Source organism: Anolis carolinensis, chromosome 3 (assembly GCF_035594765.1).
Source record: "Anolis carolinensis isolate JA03-04 chromosome 3, rAnoCar3.1.pri, whole genome shotgun sequence".
Taxonomy (NCBI): Eukaryota; Metazoa; Chordata; class Lepidosauria; order Squamata; family Dactyloidae; genus Anolis; species Anolis carolinensis.
In genome coordinates, this window is record NC_085843.1 from 258,958,122 (window position 1) to 258,980,455 (window position 22,334).

Genomic DNA, 22,334 nt, shown 5'->3' on the forward strand with positions numbered 1-22,334 from the left:
TTGAAATACAGTTTAGTCATCTAATGAAAAGGGGCAGGCAAATGTACCAAGGGAATGCAAATAGTGATAAATTGAAGAGGTCTGGATGTCAACAATTTTCAGTGTCTCACTTTCTGCAGTGTAGAAATATAGAAACTGAAATAATGCTTTATTTTAGAGTCAGAATTCTTATTTGGAGGGGCAGTGCCTTCATTACGACCACCACTTCTTAGCTACACCCCTATGTTAGCAGAATCCATTCCCATGATTACAAAATACAATAGATTCACGTTCACTTACTAGAGACTGGCAGGCTGGTGAATTAGCAGCAAATGATGCAAAGTTGTCCCATAAATCCCTGGCAGGCAATGAAATAGACATCATTTGGAGCCTTAGAATGGGTCACATAGCTATGGAAATGAGGACAGCAGTTTGGACTTAGCTTTTGGGCAGTGGACTGTGACTTGCTGACAGATTTTTCCACTTTCCTTCCAAGAATAAAATATACTGCAAGTGAATGCTATTTCTTATGTCACTGTAACAGTATATTGGCTGCATGTGTGTCATTTACAGAATATATGCTACAATATCGTTTCTTGATTGTGTCTGCAGCCTCACTTAAGAAGTGGAGGAAGGGGGAGAGACATCTCTTTCTAGGTGGACTGCAAGGAAGACACTAAAATGTTTTTTTTAAAAAAAAAAGAAAAAGAAAAAAAAGAAAGACAAATACCCTTCATACATGTGCAGCATTTTGTTCAAAATGAAGCAGAGTGATGCTGCATTATCACCAGGGAGTCAAGGACATTAATTTTTAACCAGTGACTTGGGCACTGAGCACAACGTGACTCAGCAGTCATTGGAAACAGAATGAATGAGTTCTTATTTCTTTTGCTGGGCTCTAACAGTTTAGTAACTTTCTCGCTCATGTTCCATCCACCTGACTGTGACCCGCAGGGTAATGAATATTCCCTAAGAATGATGCAGATGTAGCTAGTAGCTGTTTACTTTCATATTCTCAATTACAGGAAATGCTTGCCTATAGCTTATGCAAACAAGCCATATCCCACACTTCTAAAAAACCCTTAAATGGACATAAACATACAGACTTTGGCTTCATGTTGCCATCAGATTGTTGTTTTTGTTTGTATACTTTTAGGGTTTTTTGAACTGTGTGTTGTGTTGTTGTACTGGTGCAACTCAATGTGGGCAGACAAGATCTGACAAGCATGAAAGTCAGACACAACCATCATAAAAAACAGAGGCTGTGATTCTTAGTTCCTATCTGAGATATTCTTTGAATTTTTTTTAATTGCTTGTAAGCCACCTTGGACCCTGAGCTGAGAAAAAGGCAAAATATTGAATGAATAAACAAACAAACAAAGAAAACTGACTTCCAACTACGAATAGAAAGTTGTTGTAAACCCTATGTCTGTGGCATCTATATCTTGCCTATCTTCTGTTCCCATTTCTTTATTTGCAAGTATGTCATATGCAACTAGAACATAAACTCACACGTGCACACGCGCACATACTGACTTTTCCTAAGGCTGATCTGCACTGCAAAATAATGTAATTTTAACTGCATTATGTGGGTTTACTGACCATATAGTGCAGTTCAAACTGCATTATTTGGCAGTGTAGATCCCGCCTTTGTCTCATCCAGAACCTGCCACAAAAATCCTGTCTTCTGTCCTAGCAATACCGGTTACTTCTTTCTGCCCTTTCCAAGGTTTTGCTTATGGACTAGCATCCCATAAGAATGCATTTTCAATTCCAAAAGAAGGCTACAGTATGACCCCACACATGGAACCAGTATTTGCTGTTTCATTTATCCAAAATATGTCTTCTCTATCCTAACCCGATAATCTGACCATGCCCCGCAAGGGAAGGTCAGATATCTTATGGAGGATAAGCACCATGAGGTGACCCTCAAGGTGGCAAAGTTCCTTGCAGTGGCAGCAAAGCTGAGAAAAAGCCTAGTCTCCGATCAGAGCATTACCTGACTTAGTGTAGTATGTGTCTGTTTAGCACATTTCCCCAGTCTTGAATGTTCTGTAAACTCCTGTATGTTATCCACTTAACAGCTGCGGGTCCATGGAACGTAATAAAGTTTATACCTATATGTCTTCTCTAGGCATTTTCTAGGTCCTCTAGAGCAGTTCTATTATATTTTTGAACTAGAAGTCCTTCCTTTCAATAAGATCCACTATTTTCCATGGTTTCACTTATTACAGGGGAATATATCTCGTGTGGATACAGGGATCGTACTCTATTGTGTGTAAAATCCTTCTTTCCTTTGAAGCCCACTCCAGATCTCCTTATTTCTTTGCAACAATTCTCTTTCTGTCTCTTACTCTCTGTGTTTGATTGCTTTCCACATCCCCTGGGCAGGCTAAAGGGAGAGGCAAGAGAGAGAGTGTTGTGCTGAAGCTTTGTTTTTTTAGATATAAGATGTGGATGCGAGAAAGAGATGCCAATGACAGAAGCTGCATAAGGCATACTCAAAAGCAAGGCTTGGAGAACAGAGACAGACGTCTGCAAGGTCTGCAGTACCTCTGCAAAATAGGAAATGTAAAAAAAGAGCCGGCACCCGTAGAAGGAGTTTAAAAATGGTGCAGTGGCTTCGACTTAGTCAATCACAAAACCAAGCACATGGCAGGATTAGTAACCCAGCACCAGAGGCAAATCTGGTTGCTATTTTACCGGTTTAAGAGAAGAAATGACAACAAGGTTTCTGTCTAACCCCCATCCCCATGGATAGCAAATTATCATGTTCTTATTGCTTGGTTTTCCTACTATTATATTTATGATCACTATGGTGATAACAGGAATTATGATGGTGAGCACCTAGACATATTAGCTGGAGATTTTCATATTGCTCTGAGACAAGATACAATCATCATCTGTTTGTCCTGCAGTTCTCCCAATCAAGCTATGTTGTGCCCTTTAGTAGGGATTTAAATCTTAATTTCATTTTCTTAGGCAAAAATGAGTATTTTAACTTTTTTTTCCCCTTGCTGTGAGAAAGTTATTTAAAACTGCAGTTTTTAAATACTACTTGTTATTTGGGATGCATTCTGTGACAAAGAAATGCATATGGGATTTTCTGCACAGAAAGCTAGTCTTCCATGAAAAAACAGCAACTTTTTCATAGACAACATTTCTGTACATAAAGATTATTTTCTCTACTACCATCACCTCATGTATGTTTTGTGTAGAGTAAGCCACTTATCTGTGATTCTGCTCATCTGTGTTTTTAGACACTTGGGACACCTGCTGTTGTTGAGTTGTTGTTCTATTTTTTACAATATTTCAAATATTTTTGAATACTCAATGGAGTCTTACTTTTAGGCATCCCTTCTAATATAACCATCTGTATATGGTTTCTTTTGAGACAAGAAGATTATTTCAGTAATGAATGAGAAGGGTACAAGACTATCAGAAATAATAATAATAAATAATAAATAATAAATAATATACTTTATTTATATCCCACCCTATCTCCCCGTGGGGACTCAGGACAGTTTATAGCAGGCAGCAACAAGCCTTCAATGCCTTAAGGTGCCAATAAAACTGAAACAACCAAAGCCACCCAAATAAAAATATCCAACATTTATAGTAAAGTTATTATAAAATCCTTACCATAAATTAGACAATGGCATAACAGAATTACAATTTCACGCATAAACATTAAAGGAAAAACAGTAAGATTAAGATCAATAAAAGGTACAAAATTTAAAAGACAACATAGCCAGAGTAACAAGTCATTTCCATTCCATAAAGTATGTGCTAGATATTCTATACATCCTCCTCCCTATACGCTTGAGTGCATAAGAAAGTTTTTAGTTGTTTTTTAAAAGAGAGTAAGCAGGGGGCCATTTTGATCTCCTTAGGGAGGGAGTTCCAGAGGCGGGGGACAACCACAGAGTAAGCCCCCTCTCTCGTTGCTACCAACCATGCTTGAGACAGGAGGTGGGACCGAGAGCAGGGCCTCATCCACTGATCATAGTGCCCAAGCAAGCTTGTATGTGGAGATTCCTGAACCATTTAAAGATTTAAGGTGTTGACCAGCACTTAGAATTTCACTCAGAAGCAGACTGGCAGCCAGTGGAACTGTCACAACATGGTATTGGTTCTGTCCCTATATGGAGCCCTGGTTAATAATCTGGCTGCAGATCTCTGGACCAGCTGAAGCTTCCATCTTCAAAGGCAACGTGTTGCGGTAATCCAAATGGGATGTGACTAAGGCATGGATTACCATGGCTAGATCTAGCATCTCAAGATATGGGTGCAGCTGGTGCACAAGCTTTAATTGTGCAAAGGCACTCCTTGCCACTGCCAACACCTGGGCCTCCAGGGTCAGTCTCCAGGGCCTCCCCCTGTGTCTTCAGGGGGAGTGTAACCCCATCCAGCACAGGTTGTGTTCCTATACCCTGATCTGCCTTCTGACTGACCAGGATAGAACCCTGAGGGATCCCACAGGCTACAGGCCAGGGGGTCGAGCAGGAGTCCTCCAACACCACCTTCTGGGTTTGGTCCTCTAGGAATGAATGGAGCCACTGTAAAACAGTGCCTCCTAGTCCCATTCCAGAGAGACGATCCAGACACTGATACCATGGTTGGCCACTGAAAGGTCCTGGAGAACCAACAGGAGCACAGTCCCCCGTCTAGCTCTCTTCGTAGATCATTTACCAAGGTGACCAATGCTGTCTCTGTTCCATGACCTGAAACGAGATTGAAATGAATCCAGATAATTGGTTTCATCCAAGAAACTTTGGAGCTGAGAAGTTACCACCTTCTCCAGAACCTTGCCCCAACAGGGGAAATTTGAAACTGTTGTTTGAATTAAAGAAAAAGCTATTTATTAATATTTGATAAACAAGTTCGAATGTGGAATCTGATTGTCACAAAATACTAGATTCCTTCACATCCATTTTTTTTTGGTGGTAGTGGTAACAGAACCAGACATCTTAGTGTTCAGTAACTTATTTTATTTCATATCTTCTCTATGATGTGTATTTCTCATTAATGGGCAGTTATAAATATTTACATGTTATCATTTTTTCCTTCCCCAGGCCATAATTTCAGTTGAAAGCTTAGTGGTCATCTACAGTATAAAACTAATGCAGTGTGATACTTACTTACTTTTAACTTTATTTATTTCTACCCCGCTGTTCTCATCCCATGGGGAACTCAGAACAGCTTACAAGTTTTGGCAAAAATTCAATGCCAGTGTTATACAATAAACACAAAACTCAATAACATGTAAATTATAATTAAAACCAACTAAAACATGTAACCAAATCACAGCTATCAAAAGGATTCTGCTAAAAGAGGGAAGTATTTGTCCTGAATGATGGCAGAAGTGAACTCCTATGATTTCAAAGCCTTAAATGTAGTGTAGATGCACCCTGAGCCACCAACTTGATTGATTTGATCATTTTCATGTCCAGACTGTATACAACTTTTGATTAATTGGAATTGAGGGTGGGAGACTGTTGAGAGCTCTTAATGGTTTCCAAGAGTAGGAGTGCTTTTACAGGAGATGTACTCATTGTCAGGAGTAGGGGTACATTGGAGGATATCTTTGGGTCCATATTTTGAAGGAAACCGACTTGGCCTACAGTTTTCTGTTAATGACTGGATAGAAAGATAATTTATCTTTTTGATTTCACAAAATTCATGGCTCAGAACATGTGCTGAAGAATGACTTACATTCAAGTATGGGAACTTTTAAGGAAACTATATTTAGAGGTATGTTTTGTGACAACTTTTAAAATAAGTATTTTAATAGCTGTTTTAATATGGTATGAATTGTCATGGATTTTTTAAACGGCAGATTACCACGGAAATTAGTTTTAACAGAATTTTGAATAATACGCTTGAAATTGACATAGACTGGAAACAAACTAGCACATCTTTCCTTGGAAAACAGTAATAATTCAGTGTAGCATTATGTGCCTTGCATAAATAGTCTTAGGGATGAACTAGCCAGCATTTGAAATAAAAGATATGTTTTACTTTGTCCTTTTTTTAAAAAAGTAAGTACACGCAACCCAATTTGTATCAAGGCTCTAGTGCAGATGGGATAGGAAGCTATAACTGATCCCTAATCTACCCAGATCAGAATCTAGATCACACGTTTCCTCTCTAGGCATTTTCTAGGTACTCCATAGTGTGAGTTGTATGTTTTCTTGGACCAAAAGTCCTTAATTTCAATAAGCTTTGTGATTATCTGTTTTATCTACTGGATGATGTGTTTTGTTTGGCCAATAAAGGTATCTTGTAGATTTAGATTTTGTTGTATTTTGCATGGCCAAAACGGCTGCCTCTGAATATCTTTCATATGTTATCATTTAACTCAAATGATTAAGGAGTAGCTACTCCAGTTAAAAACCAAATCTCAAGTGTTTTTATTGTAGTTTTAGAGGATAGATTAAGTAATATGGCCAAGAATACTACTAGCAGTAGGATAACTGAATGAGTAAGCATACCCACTATGTAAAGTATAGTTTGGGCATTATGTTTAAAAGGGCAGAAATGTTATCCTATAATCATTTTCCATTTGAAAAGACAAGGGTCTAAGGCATTGCACACAAATCATGTTATATATAAGTGTAACAACAGAGTTGCTTTGATGTAAAGCATTTTATCCAAAGCATTGCAGTGTTTTATGTAAACCATTATTTACAGAAAGTGTTTATGATGTCTTATATAAAGCTATGTTATATAAAGCACTGTCTAATATTTGCACTTTATTTCCTTTTTTCTCCCCCAGCCAATGTTTTCAGTTGCACCAAGCTTAGCCACCAATGCTTCAACGGCCTTTAACCCCTACTTGGGACCTGTCTCCCCTGGCTTAGTCCCGGCAGAGATCCTGCCAACAGCACCGATGCTGGTTGCAGGGAATCCTGGTGTGCCAGTTCCTGCTGCTGCAGCGGCAGCAGCACAAAAGCTAATGAGGACTGACAGACTGGAGGTAGGATATAAGCCATCATCATTTCTGTTTTGACTCTTCTAACCTCTCTGTTCTATGTTGCTCATATTTTAATAGTAATGACTAGGCATGTGCGATCCATGAAAAAAATGGTTCAATACTCGCTTTGAAATAGGGCAGTGTAGATCCAGCCTGATTCCTCTTCCACCCTGCTCCTCTATCCCAGGATCTGATCCCAGATTATGCTTTGAATTGGACTATATGAGTCCACACTGCCAGATAATCTGGGATAAGAAGATAATCTAGGAGAGGGTTTCTTCCTATGGGGCTTAGCCCACTTCTAACCAGGAGGGAAAGCGCTTAGGAGTGGATGGGGCTTACACATGTCACATACACACAAATATAGAGTGAATTTTAAAAGGAATACTACTAAAACATAGATTTAAAATGCAACCTTTTCCCTTCCCAGAATGATACTATTATATTTTTTCTTCGTGTACTCTGTGAATGCACACTAATGGAGAAGCTGCGCCTGCGCAGGTTCCGACGGAAACTCTTCCAAGCTGAAGTTCAAATTTTGGCGGTAACCACGCCCCCCTTCCCAAGGGGCATATAAGGCAGCCCCAGGCGCGCGCTCCCCAGTTCCTTTTTTTCCGCCGCAAGGTTCACTTCGGACTCTTCGCATGTCTACTACTCGTTTCAAGCGTTGCACGCAGTGTGCTGCTAAGATTCCTGACTCGGACGGCCACGCCAAGTGCCTCTTCTGTCTTGGCGAGGCTCATGTGGTCAGTACCTGCCGTTTCTGCCTAGCTCTCACAGCTCAGGCCAGAAAGAACAGAGCCGCTAGGCTTAGAGCGGCACTTTACGAAAAATCTCTCGCGCCAGAACCGACTCCGTCGACGTCGGGTACGTCGTCGTCTTCAGCCCTAAGAGCTATGTCGGCACCACCAGCTAAGCCTCCGTCAGCTAAAGCCTCCTCGGTCTCGTCCAGGGCGTCCAAGACCTCCAGGGCCGCTAAGCCGGTCAAGCCACCGTGTACGGTGACGACGGCTACCGTATCGACCCGCTCCGGAAAGGTGGGGCCTTCCTCGACGTCGAGCTCCTTGGCTTCGGTGACCTCGATCCGCTCTCGTATCGGCTCCCCTCCGTCCTCCTCTGCTATCAAGATAGCTTTTAAGAGGGCTCACGAGGAGTCTCGTCGAGCGCAATCTGACTCAGCTGTGGTTCCTCCCACACCTGGCAAGTCCTTGAGGGTTGCATCCAAGCAACCGCCGACAAAGAAACGGCTGACTCAGCGCTCCTCTTCCTCGGCCTCCTCAAGGAGAGGCCAGCCATCTTCCTCGGCAACCTCCTCGAGAAGATCCTCTCCAATTGTGCCAGCACAGAGGCCTAGAGATGTTTCTCAATCTCCATTGCACCCCCTGTCTGACGGGGAGCTGCAGGACTCACCCCACCACTCTACCCAAACGGTGGTCAGGGTGCCGCTGCCGGAGCCCCTTGCGCCGCCTCACCCGTCGCGCCAACAGCTCTTCCCTCCCACCTCGACACCGGAGCGTGGCAGACAAACGGCTCGCCTGGCTCGAGCAGCTCAGGCCTCAGCCTCCAAGGATCCTCGGCTCCCAACCCTCTCTTCCCGCGAGGCCATGCCTCCTCCCGAGACTGTGCTTTCTTCTCCCCCTCAGTCCCCCCAAGGGGCTGAAGAGGAAGATGTTGATGTTGACCACCCAGACTCTGTCCTCTCGGCCTCGGTGGTCTCTCTCGGTCTCGACCTCTCTCCTCCCCACGATGCGTATGAGGCGGACCCGCCTTCTCCTACTGACAATATTCGTGCTTTCTCTGATCAAATGGTCAGAATGGCCGACGCCCTGGGTTTGGAGATCAAGCAGACTTCCAAAGCAGTGTCTGATCCAGTTTTCAAAAGGGTGCAGGCCCAAGCTCCGCCGGCCACGCTACTCCCTTTCCTGCCTTATCTCTTGGACGTTATCCAGGCCTCCTGGAAAACCCCTTCCTCCATTCCTCCGGCCTCGAAGAGGATCGAGACTTGGTACCGTACCGACGATGATACCTTGGAATGGCTCAAACACCACCCCGACCCCAACTCCCTGGTCGTTAAGGCCTCTCAATCCTCAGGTCGTCAGTCGAACACTCCGGCCGACAGAGAAGGGAAGCGCTTCGACGCCGTGGGTCGAAAACTTTACTCCGGAGCCCTTTTGCTTTGCCGCATGGCGAACTATGGAGCCTGCATGGGTGCCTACCAGCAGATTATCTGGGAGAAGGCACAGCCCTTCTTCGCTAAGATGTCGGACGAAGACCGCTCCGTCCTCACTACCCTCCAACAGGAAGCAGACTCGCTTGCTCACCACCAAATACAAATGGCGAAACATACAGGTGATACTGCGGGCAAGATGATTGCCCACGCGATATCCATCCGCCGCCACGCCTGGCTGAGGTCTTCGGGTCTCTCCTCATCTTCCAGACAGGTCATTGAAGACCTTCCCTTTGACGCGCTCGGACTATTTAACTCCGGTACCGATGACAAACTCAAGTCTAATCATGACTTTAAAATTCTTGCGTCTAAATGTGGCGACCAACCGCAACCTCAGCGCACCCGCTGGTTCCCGCACCGCTCCCGCCGCTTCCCACCGCAATCTTTCAGACACCACTCTTTCAGGCGGCCTTCGGGCTCGAATAATCAAACCCATCACCAACCTCGTCGGGGACCTCATCCGCAAAAGCAACGCGGTCGAACCACCCCCGCTCCTCCGCAGGCTAACCGGCGTACCTGACGCCAACCCCTGCCAAAGCTCCTCGCCCGCTACCGATGCAGAGCCCACGCTGCCTCGACCCTCCGGCGCCTTTGCAGACCGCCTAGCCCCCTTCTACAATCACTGGGACTCTATTACTTCAGATGCATGGGTTCTTCGCATTGTCCAAGACGGCTACGCCTTAGAGTTCACGGACCTCCCACCTACAGGTCGCATTCTCCACTCAACTCCTTCCCCAGAGATACTGGCCGAAGTCGAGGCATTACTGGCCAAAGGCGCCATCCGTCCCTCCCCTCCCGAACTGGACCCTTTAAGTTTCTTCTCCAGATACTTTACAGTCCCGAAGAGAGGAGGCGGGCTACGCCCCATTCTGGACTTAAGGGCCCTCAATATATTCATTCGCCCTTCCAAATTCAGGATGGTCTCTATTGCCTCTATCCTCCCGATGCTGCAGCGGGGAGACTACTTTGCCTCCATAGACTTACGAGACGCCTACTTCCACGTGGCGATACGGGAGACGCACAGACGCTTCCTCTGTTTCAAAGTGCTCGACCAAACCTACCAATTTACCGTTTTACCCTTCGGGCTCGTTACGGCCCCGAGGGTCTTTACCAAGGTCGTCGCCGCCGTAGCGGCCCACCTAAGGCTACATGGCATCACGGTCTTTCCTTATCTGGACGACTGGCTTCTCGTCGGGCCCGATCCGGTTCTTCTCGAAAACCACGTTTCCTTCACGCTGCATCTTCTGAAATCTCTCGGCCTCCAACTCAACTCCGAGAAGTCAAATCTCTCCCCGTCAACCCGAATCCGGTTCATCGGGGCCCTCTTCGACTCCGTCACAGAGACTGTTTCACTTCCGTTCGACAGATTCCTAGCTCTCCGCCACCACATCGCCCTTTGTCGATCTGCCCGGAGAGTCAGAGCCCGTGCCATCCAAGTCCTTCTGGGCCACATGGCCTCCACGGTTCTCACGACCCCGTTTGCCAGGCTGCGCCTTCGGGTCCTACAAAGGTGGTTTATAGACACTTTCAAGCCGTCCTACCACCACAACTCCAGATACCTGTCGGTACCGATGTTCGTCCGCCAGTCCCTCTCATGGTGGACGTCTCACCAAAACGTGTGCAGGGGCCTCCCATTTCATCCAGCCCCGCCGTCGCTAACCATAACCACGGACTCCTCCACCTACGCTTGGGGAGCCCACATGAACGGTCTAACGGTTCAAGATCTTTGGTCCCCATCCGAGAGGGCCAACCACATAAACTTTCTCGAGCTTCTCGCCATTCTCAAAGCCCTGAAAGCATTCTCCCGCCTCATCCGTCACAAGTCCATCCTCATTCAATCGGACAACCTCGTAGCAGTATTCTACATCTACAAACAGGGCGGTACGGGTTCGAGGAAATTGATGCTCCTCTCCTCCCGTCTCTGGGTTTGGTGCATAGCCCACGATGTACAGGTCTCTGCAATCCACCTGCCGGGCGCCCAAAACGACCTAGCAGATGCCCTCAGCAGGATGACATCTTCCTCTCACGAGTGGAAGCTCGATCCCGAGATCCTCGACGGCCTGTTCCTCCACTGGGGACGCCCTACTCTGGATCTCTTCGCGTCTCCCCACAACGCTCAGCTACCCCGCTACGGGGCGAGACTTCCCCCGAACTCCTTCCCCGGCTGTCTAGGAGATGCCTTTCTACTGGACTGGTCGGCGGAGATGCTTTATCTTTTCCACCGATTCCTCTCATACCGAAAGTTCTCGAAAGACTTCTCTCGATCTCGGTCACAGCGATTCTCATAGCTCCGGCCTGGCCCCGCCAACCGTGGTATCCGGCCCTTCTTCGTCTCTCCAGAGGAACGTTTCGCCCTCTGCCTCCCTCGCCGCACCTTCTCTCAAGGGAGGACAGCAAAATTCTTCACCCGGACCTCCCTTCCCTTCATCTCACTGCATGGAGGATTCTTACCTAGCCTCCCTTCCGCAGAGCCTGCAAGACGTCCTTCGGGCAGCCCATAAGCCGTCTACTACCAAGGCTTATTCCTATAAACTCTCTCGCTTTCACGCTTTTCTTCGATCCCGTAACGTCGACACCTTTCCGACCTCGGTATCGGTGGTCCTCGACTTCCTCATGACCCTCGTTGAGAAGAAACTCTCTCTCGCTTCTATTAAAGCTTATCTCGCAGCTCTTTCCTGGTCTTTTCAACGCCACGGTCAGCCATCTCTCTTTTCTCATCACTTGATCAAAACCTTTCTCCGAGGCTACAATAACATCTGCCCGCCGTCGCTACCACCTACGCCGGGCTGGAATCTCGAACTTGTACTTTCTCAACTCACTTCTGCTCCCTTCGAACCGCTTGCCTCGACCGATCTCCGTCTGCTCTCCTGGAAGTTGGCCTTTCTAGTGGCGATCACGTCGGCACGACGGCCATCCGAGCTTGCTGCTCTCAGGGTCGACGAGCCTTATCTACGTTTTCACCATGACCGCGCTGTTCTTCGCCCGGACATTACCTTTCTCCCTAAGGTGGTGTCAGCTTTCCACCTCAATCAAGACATTGTCCTACCAGCTTTCTTCTCTAACCCCTCCTCTCCTCTAGAGCAAAAACTGCACCTTCTCGACGTTCGAAGGGCACTTCTCTTCTACAGGGACCGTACCAAGGACATCCGTAAGACACAAAGACTCTTTGTCGCTTATGCCCAGGACAAGTTGGGTAATCCCATCTCTTCCCAAAGACTGTCCCACTGGATTGCTCAGGCCATTGAGTTGGCCTACGAACTAGCCAAGCGACCTCCTCCTCCATCCATCCGCCCGAGGTCGACTAGGGGCCTCTCGGCTTCAACCGCCTTCCTTAGGGGTATTCCGCTTGACTCCATATGCAAAGCGGCTATCTGGTCAAACCCTCTTACGTTTGTCTCTCACTACAGGCTGGACAATAAAGCCTTAAAGGACTCGGCCTTTGCAAGATCAGTACTCTCATCTTGCCTCTCCTGACTCTCGAACGTCTTTCTCCTTATATTCACCCGCAGGTGACTCTCTATACCTCTCCTTCAAGTTTCGGCCGGTCGTTTTTCCCCATACCTACCTCTAGGGATGTGTTTTTCCCTGATTGTGTTGAGCAGTTGCTCTATTACCTGGTACCGCCTTATTGATCCAGGCGGATATGATGTGTTTGTCCCTCTCCCCCCTGGGAGAGCGTTTATATGCACTATATGCAATTGAATGGTTTTTTCTATCATGTTTATTGAAAAATTTCTATGTTATGTTTCCTCTTCTACTATGCTCATGTTTGCATTGCACTGGTCCTTTCGGACAATTGATTGCACTGGTCTCTTGAGACTGTTATCTCATTATGTCCTAATAAATATGTGTTTGGACATTCACTAAATTGTTGAGTTTGCCTTGTCCCACCATCCGGGACCTTAGCGTGTCAGTCTCCATTAGTGTGCATTCACAGATTACACGAAGAAAAAGGACAGGTTGCTCACCTGTAACCATGTTTCTTCGAGTGTACTCTGTGAATTCACACAAACCCGCCCTTCCTTCCCCTCTGGCAAACCTCTCCCTTTCTCGTTGCCTTGGCGGCGTAGGAACTGGGGAGCGCGCGCCTGGGGCTGCCTTATATGCCCCTTGGGAAGGGGGGCGTGGTTACCGCCAAAATTTGAACTTCAGCTTGGAAGAGTTTCCGTCGGAACCTGCGCAGGCACAGCTTCTCCATTAGTGTGAATTCACAGAGTACACTCGAAGAAACATGGTTACAGGTGAGCAACCTGTCCATATTTTAACATGAGTCCCTTTCCATCTCAAATCTAGAGAGAAAAGTGGGCTGCCAATAATAATAATAATAATAATAATAATAATAATAATAATAATATCAGGGTAATTTAAAATAATAGGGGGGAGTTGTGGAAAATCCTTAGCAGGGTGATAGTTTACTTTCCCTGCCCATTTCCAATTTTTTTCTCCCTCTGAAGTGGAAAGTCATTAACACACAAACCTGGGTGGAGAGTTCTAGTTTGGGGTTTTGCCAACACAAAACGAGTGAAGTGATCTGGATCGAGGATTGGTTTTGATCCCACCTCCTTTTCCCCCTTTCCTCACTTAAAGCTTCTGGCAAAGCAACGAGGCTCCCTCCGCTTGCAACCCTTTGCAAACGAGGCTCCCTCCACTTGCAACCCGGTTTAAGAGCCCCATAGCAACCAACCACTCCAGGACGGGAAAGGGATTTCTCTCCTGAACAGCAACAGCAGCCAGCCACCAATGCCCTTTACAAACCCAGGCTCCCTCTGCTTCTGCAACCCGGTTTAAGAACCCCATAGAAAGCAACCACTCCAGGATGGGGAAGGGGGAATTTTTTCCTGAATAGCAATGGTTGGTTGAATTAAAACACTTTCTTATATATCCGAAGGTTATCCGAAGGTATTTTGAGGCATGGGCACCAATGCTTCAAATTGGAAGGTTAAATTTGAAGCGCCAAACCACCTCGGAACCCCATTCAAATCTATTACGATTAACAAATTTATTACAATTAATGACTTTTTCTGATTTATTTGCTCATGCCTAGTAATGACAAATATAAATAAAGTTTTACCATTATTACTTACAGATAAATGGCTAACATAAGAAAGTGGTTGCACTGGCATTGGGAACAAAACCTTTGAAAAGGGGAGGTAATTATGTGTCCGTAATACTTTGGATGGACAACATGATGCTAACTCCAAAATGTGATGACTATAGGCTGGTATAAGCTTAGGCAAAGATCTTTTCTGCTGGCCAAAAAGGACCTCCATTGGAAAAACCCTCTTTTGTCAGCTGAAATTAGAAAGCTGCTGGCAAAGCACTAACAGCTAAACTGTTGTTCCAGCAGAAGAGCCAAAATGGAGAAGAGAGGGGCAAAGGAAGAGCTAAGAGAACCAAATCTCTTCCAGCATAGGTACATTACCACAATGTGCCTGTAGTAATGTGCCAAAATGACTGTAGAATCGTAGAATCAAAGATTCATAGAGTTGGAAGAGACCTCATGGGCCATCCAGTCCAAGTCTCTGCCAAGAAGCAGGAAATCTCATTCAAAGCACTCACGACAGATGGCCATACAGCTTCTGTTTAAAAGCCTCCAAAGGAGGCTGTAATCTTAACTAAAATATGTTTGCACATTTTCTCATTCATGGTGAGAAAGGGCATCTCACCACATTGAGTTTTGTACTTAGGAAAGGTAATTACTTCAAGATTACTTTGGGTTTGTTTGTTATTTGTTTGTTATTGTAGTAATTTTAAGGTAGACTTGAGCAGAAAGCATTGTGTGTATGGGTGAAGGGGATAAAGCATCATGTTTTGAAAATATAGGGTGCATCCATACTGTAGAATTAATACCATTTAACACCACTTTAACTGGCATGGTTCAATGCCAGCTAAAGTCATAGGATTTTTATTAAGATACTCTTTTTGGAAATCTCTAGGTCCTCTGGGGTGACTCTGTGTCAACTACCAGCTAACATTGACCACAGAGTTACCCTAAAGGTCTTAAAGAGGTGGTCCCTTGGATTTTAAAAAAGTGGGGGTTTTCTTTGGGTTTTCCCCCCACTTTATATCTGTGGGGTAACACCCATAAAAGTGGAGAACCTACTGTGTGTTAGGGAGAGGTATGCATTTGAGAAAAATGAATGTACTAGATTCAACTTAAAAGCTAAGCTTGAATTTGAGTGACAAATGCAGTAATTTATGGCTAAACAAGGTTGTTATCCCTACCCAAGTCACACTGGCTGTAAAATATCTATCTTAGTGACTCAAGTAAATTATTATTGCTATAGTGTTATTCTAAAGCTTGGTAAAGTTACATTTTTTGAATTATAGCTCCTAGAATCTCCCTGCTAGTATAACCCTGGCAGCTGAAGGACTCGGAGTTACAGTACAAGAAAATAATTTTGCAGAGCTCTTGAAGTTAGCCACCATTCCATCTGTGTAAGAAACAAACATTGACAATTTTTCTCATTTTCATTCCGTTGTTGTATCTGCAATTCTCTCTCAAGCCTCATATTTGTTATTTATCAGCTTTTGCTTATGTTCTTCCACTGTAGCTGATACTGTCCTTTGCCCTAAACAGTTCCTTATCAGGGAATGTTTGACAGGACTTTTCAGCATCTTATCACATCCCTGGGAAGTGGCCACAGGCCAGACTCATGCCACAGTTTAGCACTGCTAAGTTAAACTAATTCAGTCTGCTTTGTACTGTTTTGTTGCACTGTAATTATTTTTAATAAGAAATGTGTCAAAGACAGAACGCTCCAAGTAGAATACAACACAGTTTATTGAGGTTACAGAACTAAAGATTGCCCGTAGAAAACAAAGGACTAGGCAAACACTTGTCTTCAGTGTGAAAAGTAACAAAAACAACTTCGTTTGAGTCTAAATAGTTCAAAAGAATAAACCGGATTAAACAGAAGTTTAATCCGGATCAAAACAAAGGTGCTTACTTCAGCCTGGCAATTAAACAAACAAAAACTGGTTAACAAAAGGTCAAAATGAACACAAAACCCAGCAGCAGATTCCCCTCTGCTACTCAAGAGCTACAGAAGTAACTCGGGCTGTTGCTCCTCCGTGCAACAGGCAAAAACCAGGTCCAGGCACTTCAAATCAGGGTAACGACGGTCAGCGGGGTCCCAATCCGGTCCGAGGTCGAAAGCCAAACGCAGACGTCTAAGGTTCCACAAGTTCCACCGATAGCCACAGAAGGGTTAGTCCAGAGTCGTAGTCAGTCAGTCAGTCCAGCGTCAATCCAGAGTTGGCAATAATGTCCGTCAAAAAGACGATGGAGGTCCAAGCTATTAAGATTAAACACAAGTTGCACAGGAAAAGCCCACACAGTTCCTCCCGCCGTCTGCCCAGTGTCCTTGGTAACTTACGTATACAGCAAACGAATCACACCCGTCTTCAGGAAGTCCCCAACAAGAGCCCAAGCGTTCGTCCAGATTACCTTGCCCAACGCAATTAGCCATTGATTCTAAACCCCATTTTATGCCAGTTCATAACTCCTCATCGCTGTCAGCTGCTATCCTAATTCCAGGTGCCTCCTCATCATCCTCATCAGAACTAACACACCTTTGACTACGCCCCACAGCATCCCCAGCTGTGGATCCCGTTCCATCCCTCCAGCCCGTCCACGGGTCCGATCCTGCAACCCGCCAGTCGCCTCCCATGCTATCATTACCAGTGGCACCCAAATCCTCCCTTACACGAGTCCATTCCATTTCATCCTCCTCTGAACTAACCATCTCTTCCTCCATTCCCTCGGTAAAACCCTCAAAGGAGTCTTCGTCAGTTGGTTCTGAAAATATGTCCCGGAGCCGCTTCCTTTCACGCTCCTCAAAAGAGTCTGACTCTCGAGGAGTCTTACGACCTCGTCTCCTAGTATCGGAGCCGGAAGGCTCAACCATAACAAAATGAAACATGAAGAAATGCTAAAGCACTGATTTGATGCAAGCATCATGCTAAATTGAAATATTAGTAACTATATATGTAACAATAATAAATTTACTGAATATTACACATGTATATCTCATTGTTACCATTGTTCCTGTGGGCCCCAACTTATAACCATCCTATCACAGAAGTTTCTTGGCAAGATTTATTTGAGTGGGTGGGGGAGGTTGCTGCCATTGTTTTTGATCACTTGAGAAAGCATAACTTACTGAGGTCAGTCATTAGATGCCATGGCTGAACAGGGATTTGAACCCTAGTTTCCCACAGCCCTAAACCACATTGTAATCTGCAGGACCTCTATCCATGGTTTTATTTGTCCATATTCAACAAGGTTTGTCCTCTCTAGGCATTTTCTCTGTCCTTCAATGTGAATCTATGGTGTTCTTGAGGAACATGTCCCTCACTGCTATTTTCTGTAGTTTTACATGTGAAGGCCAGGGATATATCCCCTGCTGATTTTGGGGGTTGTTCTGTATTTAGAATCCTGTATCAGAAAGACCAAGGATGCATCTACAGTTCAACACCACTTCAACTGCCATATCTCAATGTTATGGAATCCTGGAAGTTGTAGTTTGGTGAGGCAACTGCATTCTTTGGCAGATAAGATTAAAGAGCTTGTAAAACTACAACTCCCATGATTCCATAGCATTGAGCTGTGGCAGTTAAACATTGTTAGTATACTGTAATTAGTCAGAATGGCTATTTCACATATTGGTTTATGGCCTATCCTTTACCATGGTTCAAGCATAATGCTTAACCATAATTTAAAAAAAAAAATCAAAGAATGACAGTGTTGGCCAGTTCATTTTTTTGGCTCTGATTCTTGTTTTGTTTAACCTATTTTCTTTGTACTGTGATTAGTTCCATGCAGAAATAACAGAGGAGAAAGCAACACATACTTGCTTTTTACAGAGCAAGATAAACGGTTCAAACTAGCATAAAAAGGCAACAACCCTGCCATCAGACATCTGATTTCACATACGTCACTTGTGCCTCCATAAGAAAGCTTTCCATTTGTTGTCAGTTCCCATAAGGAAGACATCTAAAATTGCACCTTACTACTTGTGAATTGCGAAGAGAAATTGGCTGGTTGCGTGGGGAAATAGCAAAGCTGGGCCTTCATCTAATCTGTGCTATTTTTCAGCAATATATTTCAGATGCCCTGGTGTAAGATCATTAGTTCATGTTTACTGCTAAAAATGTGAAGAGTGAAGAAGATATGTTAGAATCCAAGTGTTGGTTACAAATCACAATTGTGTATTTGGGGAATAGTTTTATATTAGGCCAGACGATTGTTTTGCCTCAACTGATGTTCACAGCTCTGACTGTGCTTAGAAAGAGACTATTCACATTATTCTCAGTCTGAAACATTCATTGGTGATAGAAAGAAATGAACCAGAACATGGCCTTAATTTATTTGTTTTTAAAAGTGTTATGTTTAATTTTTCAAAAATAAATTAGCAATTATGTTTTAGAAATCATTATTCTAATCATTGTAACATCAGCATTGTATTGTTCCCCTTCAATTTAAATATTCTGAAGGGTAGTTTGCCAGAGAGGTTGTCATTTAGTTGTTTTTTAATTATTGTAGTTGATGGTTTTTTTTAAATTAAAAACAATTTTAAAAATCATTAACATCCCAGTATTCAAAACTATAGTTATTAATGATTTACACAATACATTTTTCAACAAAACATGAATACATCAGTGTTTACACATGAATACATGTGTTAGCTTTAACACTAACATTTCCAAAGTCTGTATGGCAATTTGGAGGTTCAACATGCAAACTTTCCATCATGTCAGTAATTTATATACACTGTTTTGTACATTTTACTCAGCTTTTGCATGTCTTGGGAATATAGTTCACAGAAGACCCTGAACCCGTAGCTTGTGTGATGGGCATCATGCAGCTTTCCAAATGCTCCTGGATTGCAATTCCTATTAATGTCCAGCCAGCATAGTAAAAATTGAGTGGAAATCTAATAGTATCTCAAGGACCTCATGATTCCCACTTGTGCTGCATCTGAATGAGTGTCAGACAGGGTCAGCTTGTGAGTCACTTCTTTTACCACTTTCTGATAAAAGAGAAAAAATGACAGGGAAGCCAGGAGAAATGTCTGAACTAAAATAGGTGGCTGAGGAGATTTATACAAGTATCCAGATGCTTGCTCACTCTTGCTAGATGGATGTCTTGCCTTGTTTCATCTCTGTTAAACACAGCTATTTACATAACAACACCTATTTGTGTCAACATGTACTACCTCAAGAGTCAGCGTAGATTAGTGGCAAAATTACTTGAGCCCAAGGATGCATCTGCATTGTAGAATTAAGGCAGTTTAACACCACTTTCATGGCTCAATGCTATGAAACTTGGAAGTTGTCATTTGATGAGGCACCAACACTCTTTGGCACAGAAGTCTAAAGACGATATATAACCCCCATGATTCCATAGCATTGGCCATGGCAGTTAAATTATCAAAATGCATTAATTTTACAGTGCAGATGCACCCAAAGCCTCAAATCTCCACTCAACCAGAAAATATACTTGGTAGCCTTCATCCAATCAAGGCATGATCAAATATACCACTGTTTTAAATTGAACCCTGACTTATCATTTCTAAGCTTGCCAGAAAGGTAAGCTGATTACAAGTTTGTTAAGGGAATAGCAAATCAGAAGTCTGGTTCAGATGTAAGTCGAAGCTTTATTTTTTTTTCCTCCTGGAGAATTCCTGGCTATGGCAGCTACTCTCTTTCTGATGAAAAACTCAAGTGGGAATGGCCAGGCAATGTACACAGGTGCATGCCCTTGTAAATAATAACCCAGAATTTGTCAGGATCCTGACTTATCATTATATTATTACTATCTGGAGCTCATTTAGCATGGCTTAGATCAATATATAATGCTCTAAAACAGGCATGGGCAAACTTTTTTTGCCTTGGGGGCCCAGCCGGAGGGCAGGTCGGTGGGCAGGGGCTGGATAGGGCAGGTCTGAATGTCCCATCTTTATGCTGGGAGGAGGGTAAAATACGCAGCAACTGTGCCGATCCTCCCCAATTCCCTCACACACTGATCCTCCTCCCCATCCTCCTTCCTGGGCTGTACTCTTAGCATAAGTATGGGACGGCTCACCCCATTCTTGTGCCGGAAGGAGGATGCGACAGGTGGCAGCAGAGAGCTCTCCAGTGGGCTCTACATGACCTTCTGCTTTCCTGGGGCCATCCTCCCGGTAGGAGGGCCTGAAGAGGGCACGTGGCAACTAGGAGCCCTCCAGAACGCTGTTGGGTGTTGCGTAGCCTTTCTCCCCATCTTGTCCGCATAAGGACACAGTGGGCTGCTGCGTCCTTATGCCAAGGGGACAGGAAAAATGAGGAAATAATATCATGATAGGGATACAATGGTTTTCTAATACTCACTAAGGGTGGATCTACACTGCCATATAATGCAGTTTGAAACTGCATTATACGGTTGTTTTAGGGTTTCACTGCATTGAACTGCCTTATATGGGTCTACAATGACCATATAATGCAGTTTTAAATCAGTGTAGACCCAGCCAGAGCTGGTTTCTTTTGTTGCTTGTTTGTAAAAGCAAAATACATACTGGTCTGAAATATACAAGGAAGGGCTGTAAAATTAAAAATTAAAAATAACTATATTCGTATTATGCCAAAAACAAGATTTGTGGGACTTTCCTAATACCAGGAGAAAGTATTCCACATAATATATGTTTGTTTAATTATTTAAGAAATTTATACCCCACCTTTCCTCACTTAAGGGCCCAAGGCAATGTACAGCAGATAAAATCATGCATAATAAAAGTTAATACATTTAAAACCAAATATTAGTAATTGCTGTCACACATTGCTATGTAAAATGGTGTGCATCACATGGCATTGTTTTGTGCAGTGCACATAAAAATAAGTATATCAGTATTCCCATTCACACTCCTTCCAAACATGTGGGAGACCACTTTGGATTAAAATGCAGTCTCAGGGCTGTGAATTTGAATCATTTAAGGGAAAGCCCCCACCCCCATGTCCAAACCTTGGATTTTGGCAAGCAACATGGATTGGAGACAGGAAGGGTTGTTAACTATGAGCTGAGCAGTGTAAAGTGACTGCAGCATTGATTAGCAACTTGAGGCAAGCACAGCAAGAAGGATGCAAGGGAAGCAAAATGGCTGGAGGTGGTTTTCCTTTTCAAGCCTAATTGGGCAATTTTCGATTGGCGGCTGCTGTTTTGCCGAGTTCAGGCAGCCTTTCCCCAGAGTGGGATTCTGGGTCTGCTGTGTGTTAAGTGGGGCAAGGGGACACGGCTGTCATTTTCTCAGCTTCTGAAGATGAAATTCTTGCCAAGCCAGCCAGTGATCTGAGCTTTTTTTGTCCTTCTAGGGGATTGGTTGCTGGCTCTCCAGAAGCTGGTACTGCTGCTTTTAGTCAGACAGTTCCAACCCTTTAAAAACATTTTTGTTTTGATTATGAATCAGCGGTGGCTTTTCAACAACCATAAAATCTTTTCCGCTATAAATAGGCAATAACTCTTTTTTTCCTCAGGTTCAGTTTCTCCCTCCTCCCTGCGACATTTCTACTTGTATTTGCATGGCATTTTCAAGTTGCCACTTGCTTTGCTGGAAGGTTTGCAGATTAGAAAGCTCATTTTGGGGATGGCGACTTCCACTCAGTATGATCAGTAGCTAGGTTAGCTGGAGAATTCTGGAAATTGTAATCCAGAAACTAACTTTTCCAAAGGCTTTGGGTAAATCTTTACTCCCATTTCCTTGTTGAAAAGTGAAGCAAAATGACTATAACAGTCCTAAGCATTTAGGCAAAAATTAAAAATTTTCTATCCCAAACCAATTTTTCTTATAACCATAAAAATAACCTTAAAACTGTTTTTTTAAAAGAAGTTTTATCAAAACTCCTGATCTTGCCAAATCTTGGAAGCTAAACAGATTCAGCCCTGGTTAGTACTTGGATGGGAGACTGCCAATGACTACCAGATTCTTTCAAAGGAAGGAACTAGCAAAACCACCTCTGAGTATTCCTTGACTTAAAAAACCCTATGAAATCATGGAGTCAGCATAGGTTAACAAATACTGCCCCCCCCCCTCCCAATTGCTTCCTCTATGATGTCTGCCATTCAGATTGCTCATATTGACTTGTTTAAAAACATATTTGTTGCATAAGGTTGTGAGC

General features: G+C 44.0%; 1 protein-coding gene across 15 annotated transcripts in view; it reads left to right on the forward strand.

The window, feature by feature from the left end:
- Nucleotides 1-22,334, forward strand: part of mbnl1 (muscleblind like splicing regulator 1) — a 221,611-nt gene that overhangs the window by 177,016 nt on the left and 22,261 nt on the right. For all 15 annotated transcript variants that reach the window (XR_010004769.1, XR_010004768.1, XM_016992054.2 and 12 more), the window contains one exon: nucleotides 6,758-6,958. Coding sequence is in view for 13 of the 15 variants with exons in the window: in XM_016992054.2 (XP_016847543.1) it covers nucleotides 6,758-6,958 (201 nt within the window). In the remaining 2 variants the exon portion in view is untranslated. The remainder of the gene's footprint in view (nucleotides 1-6,757; nucleotides 6,959-22,334) is intronic.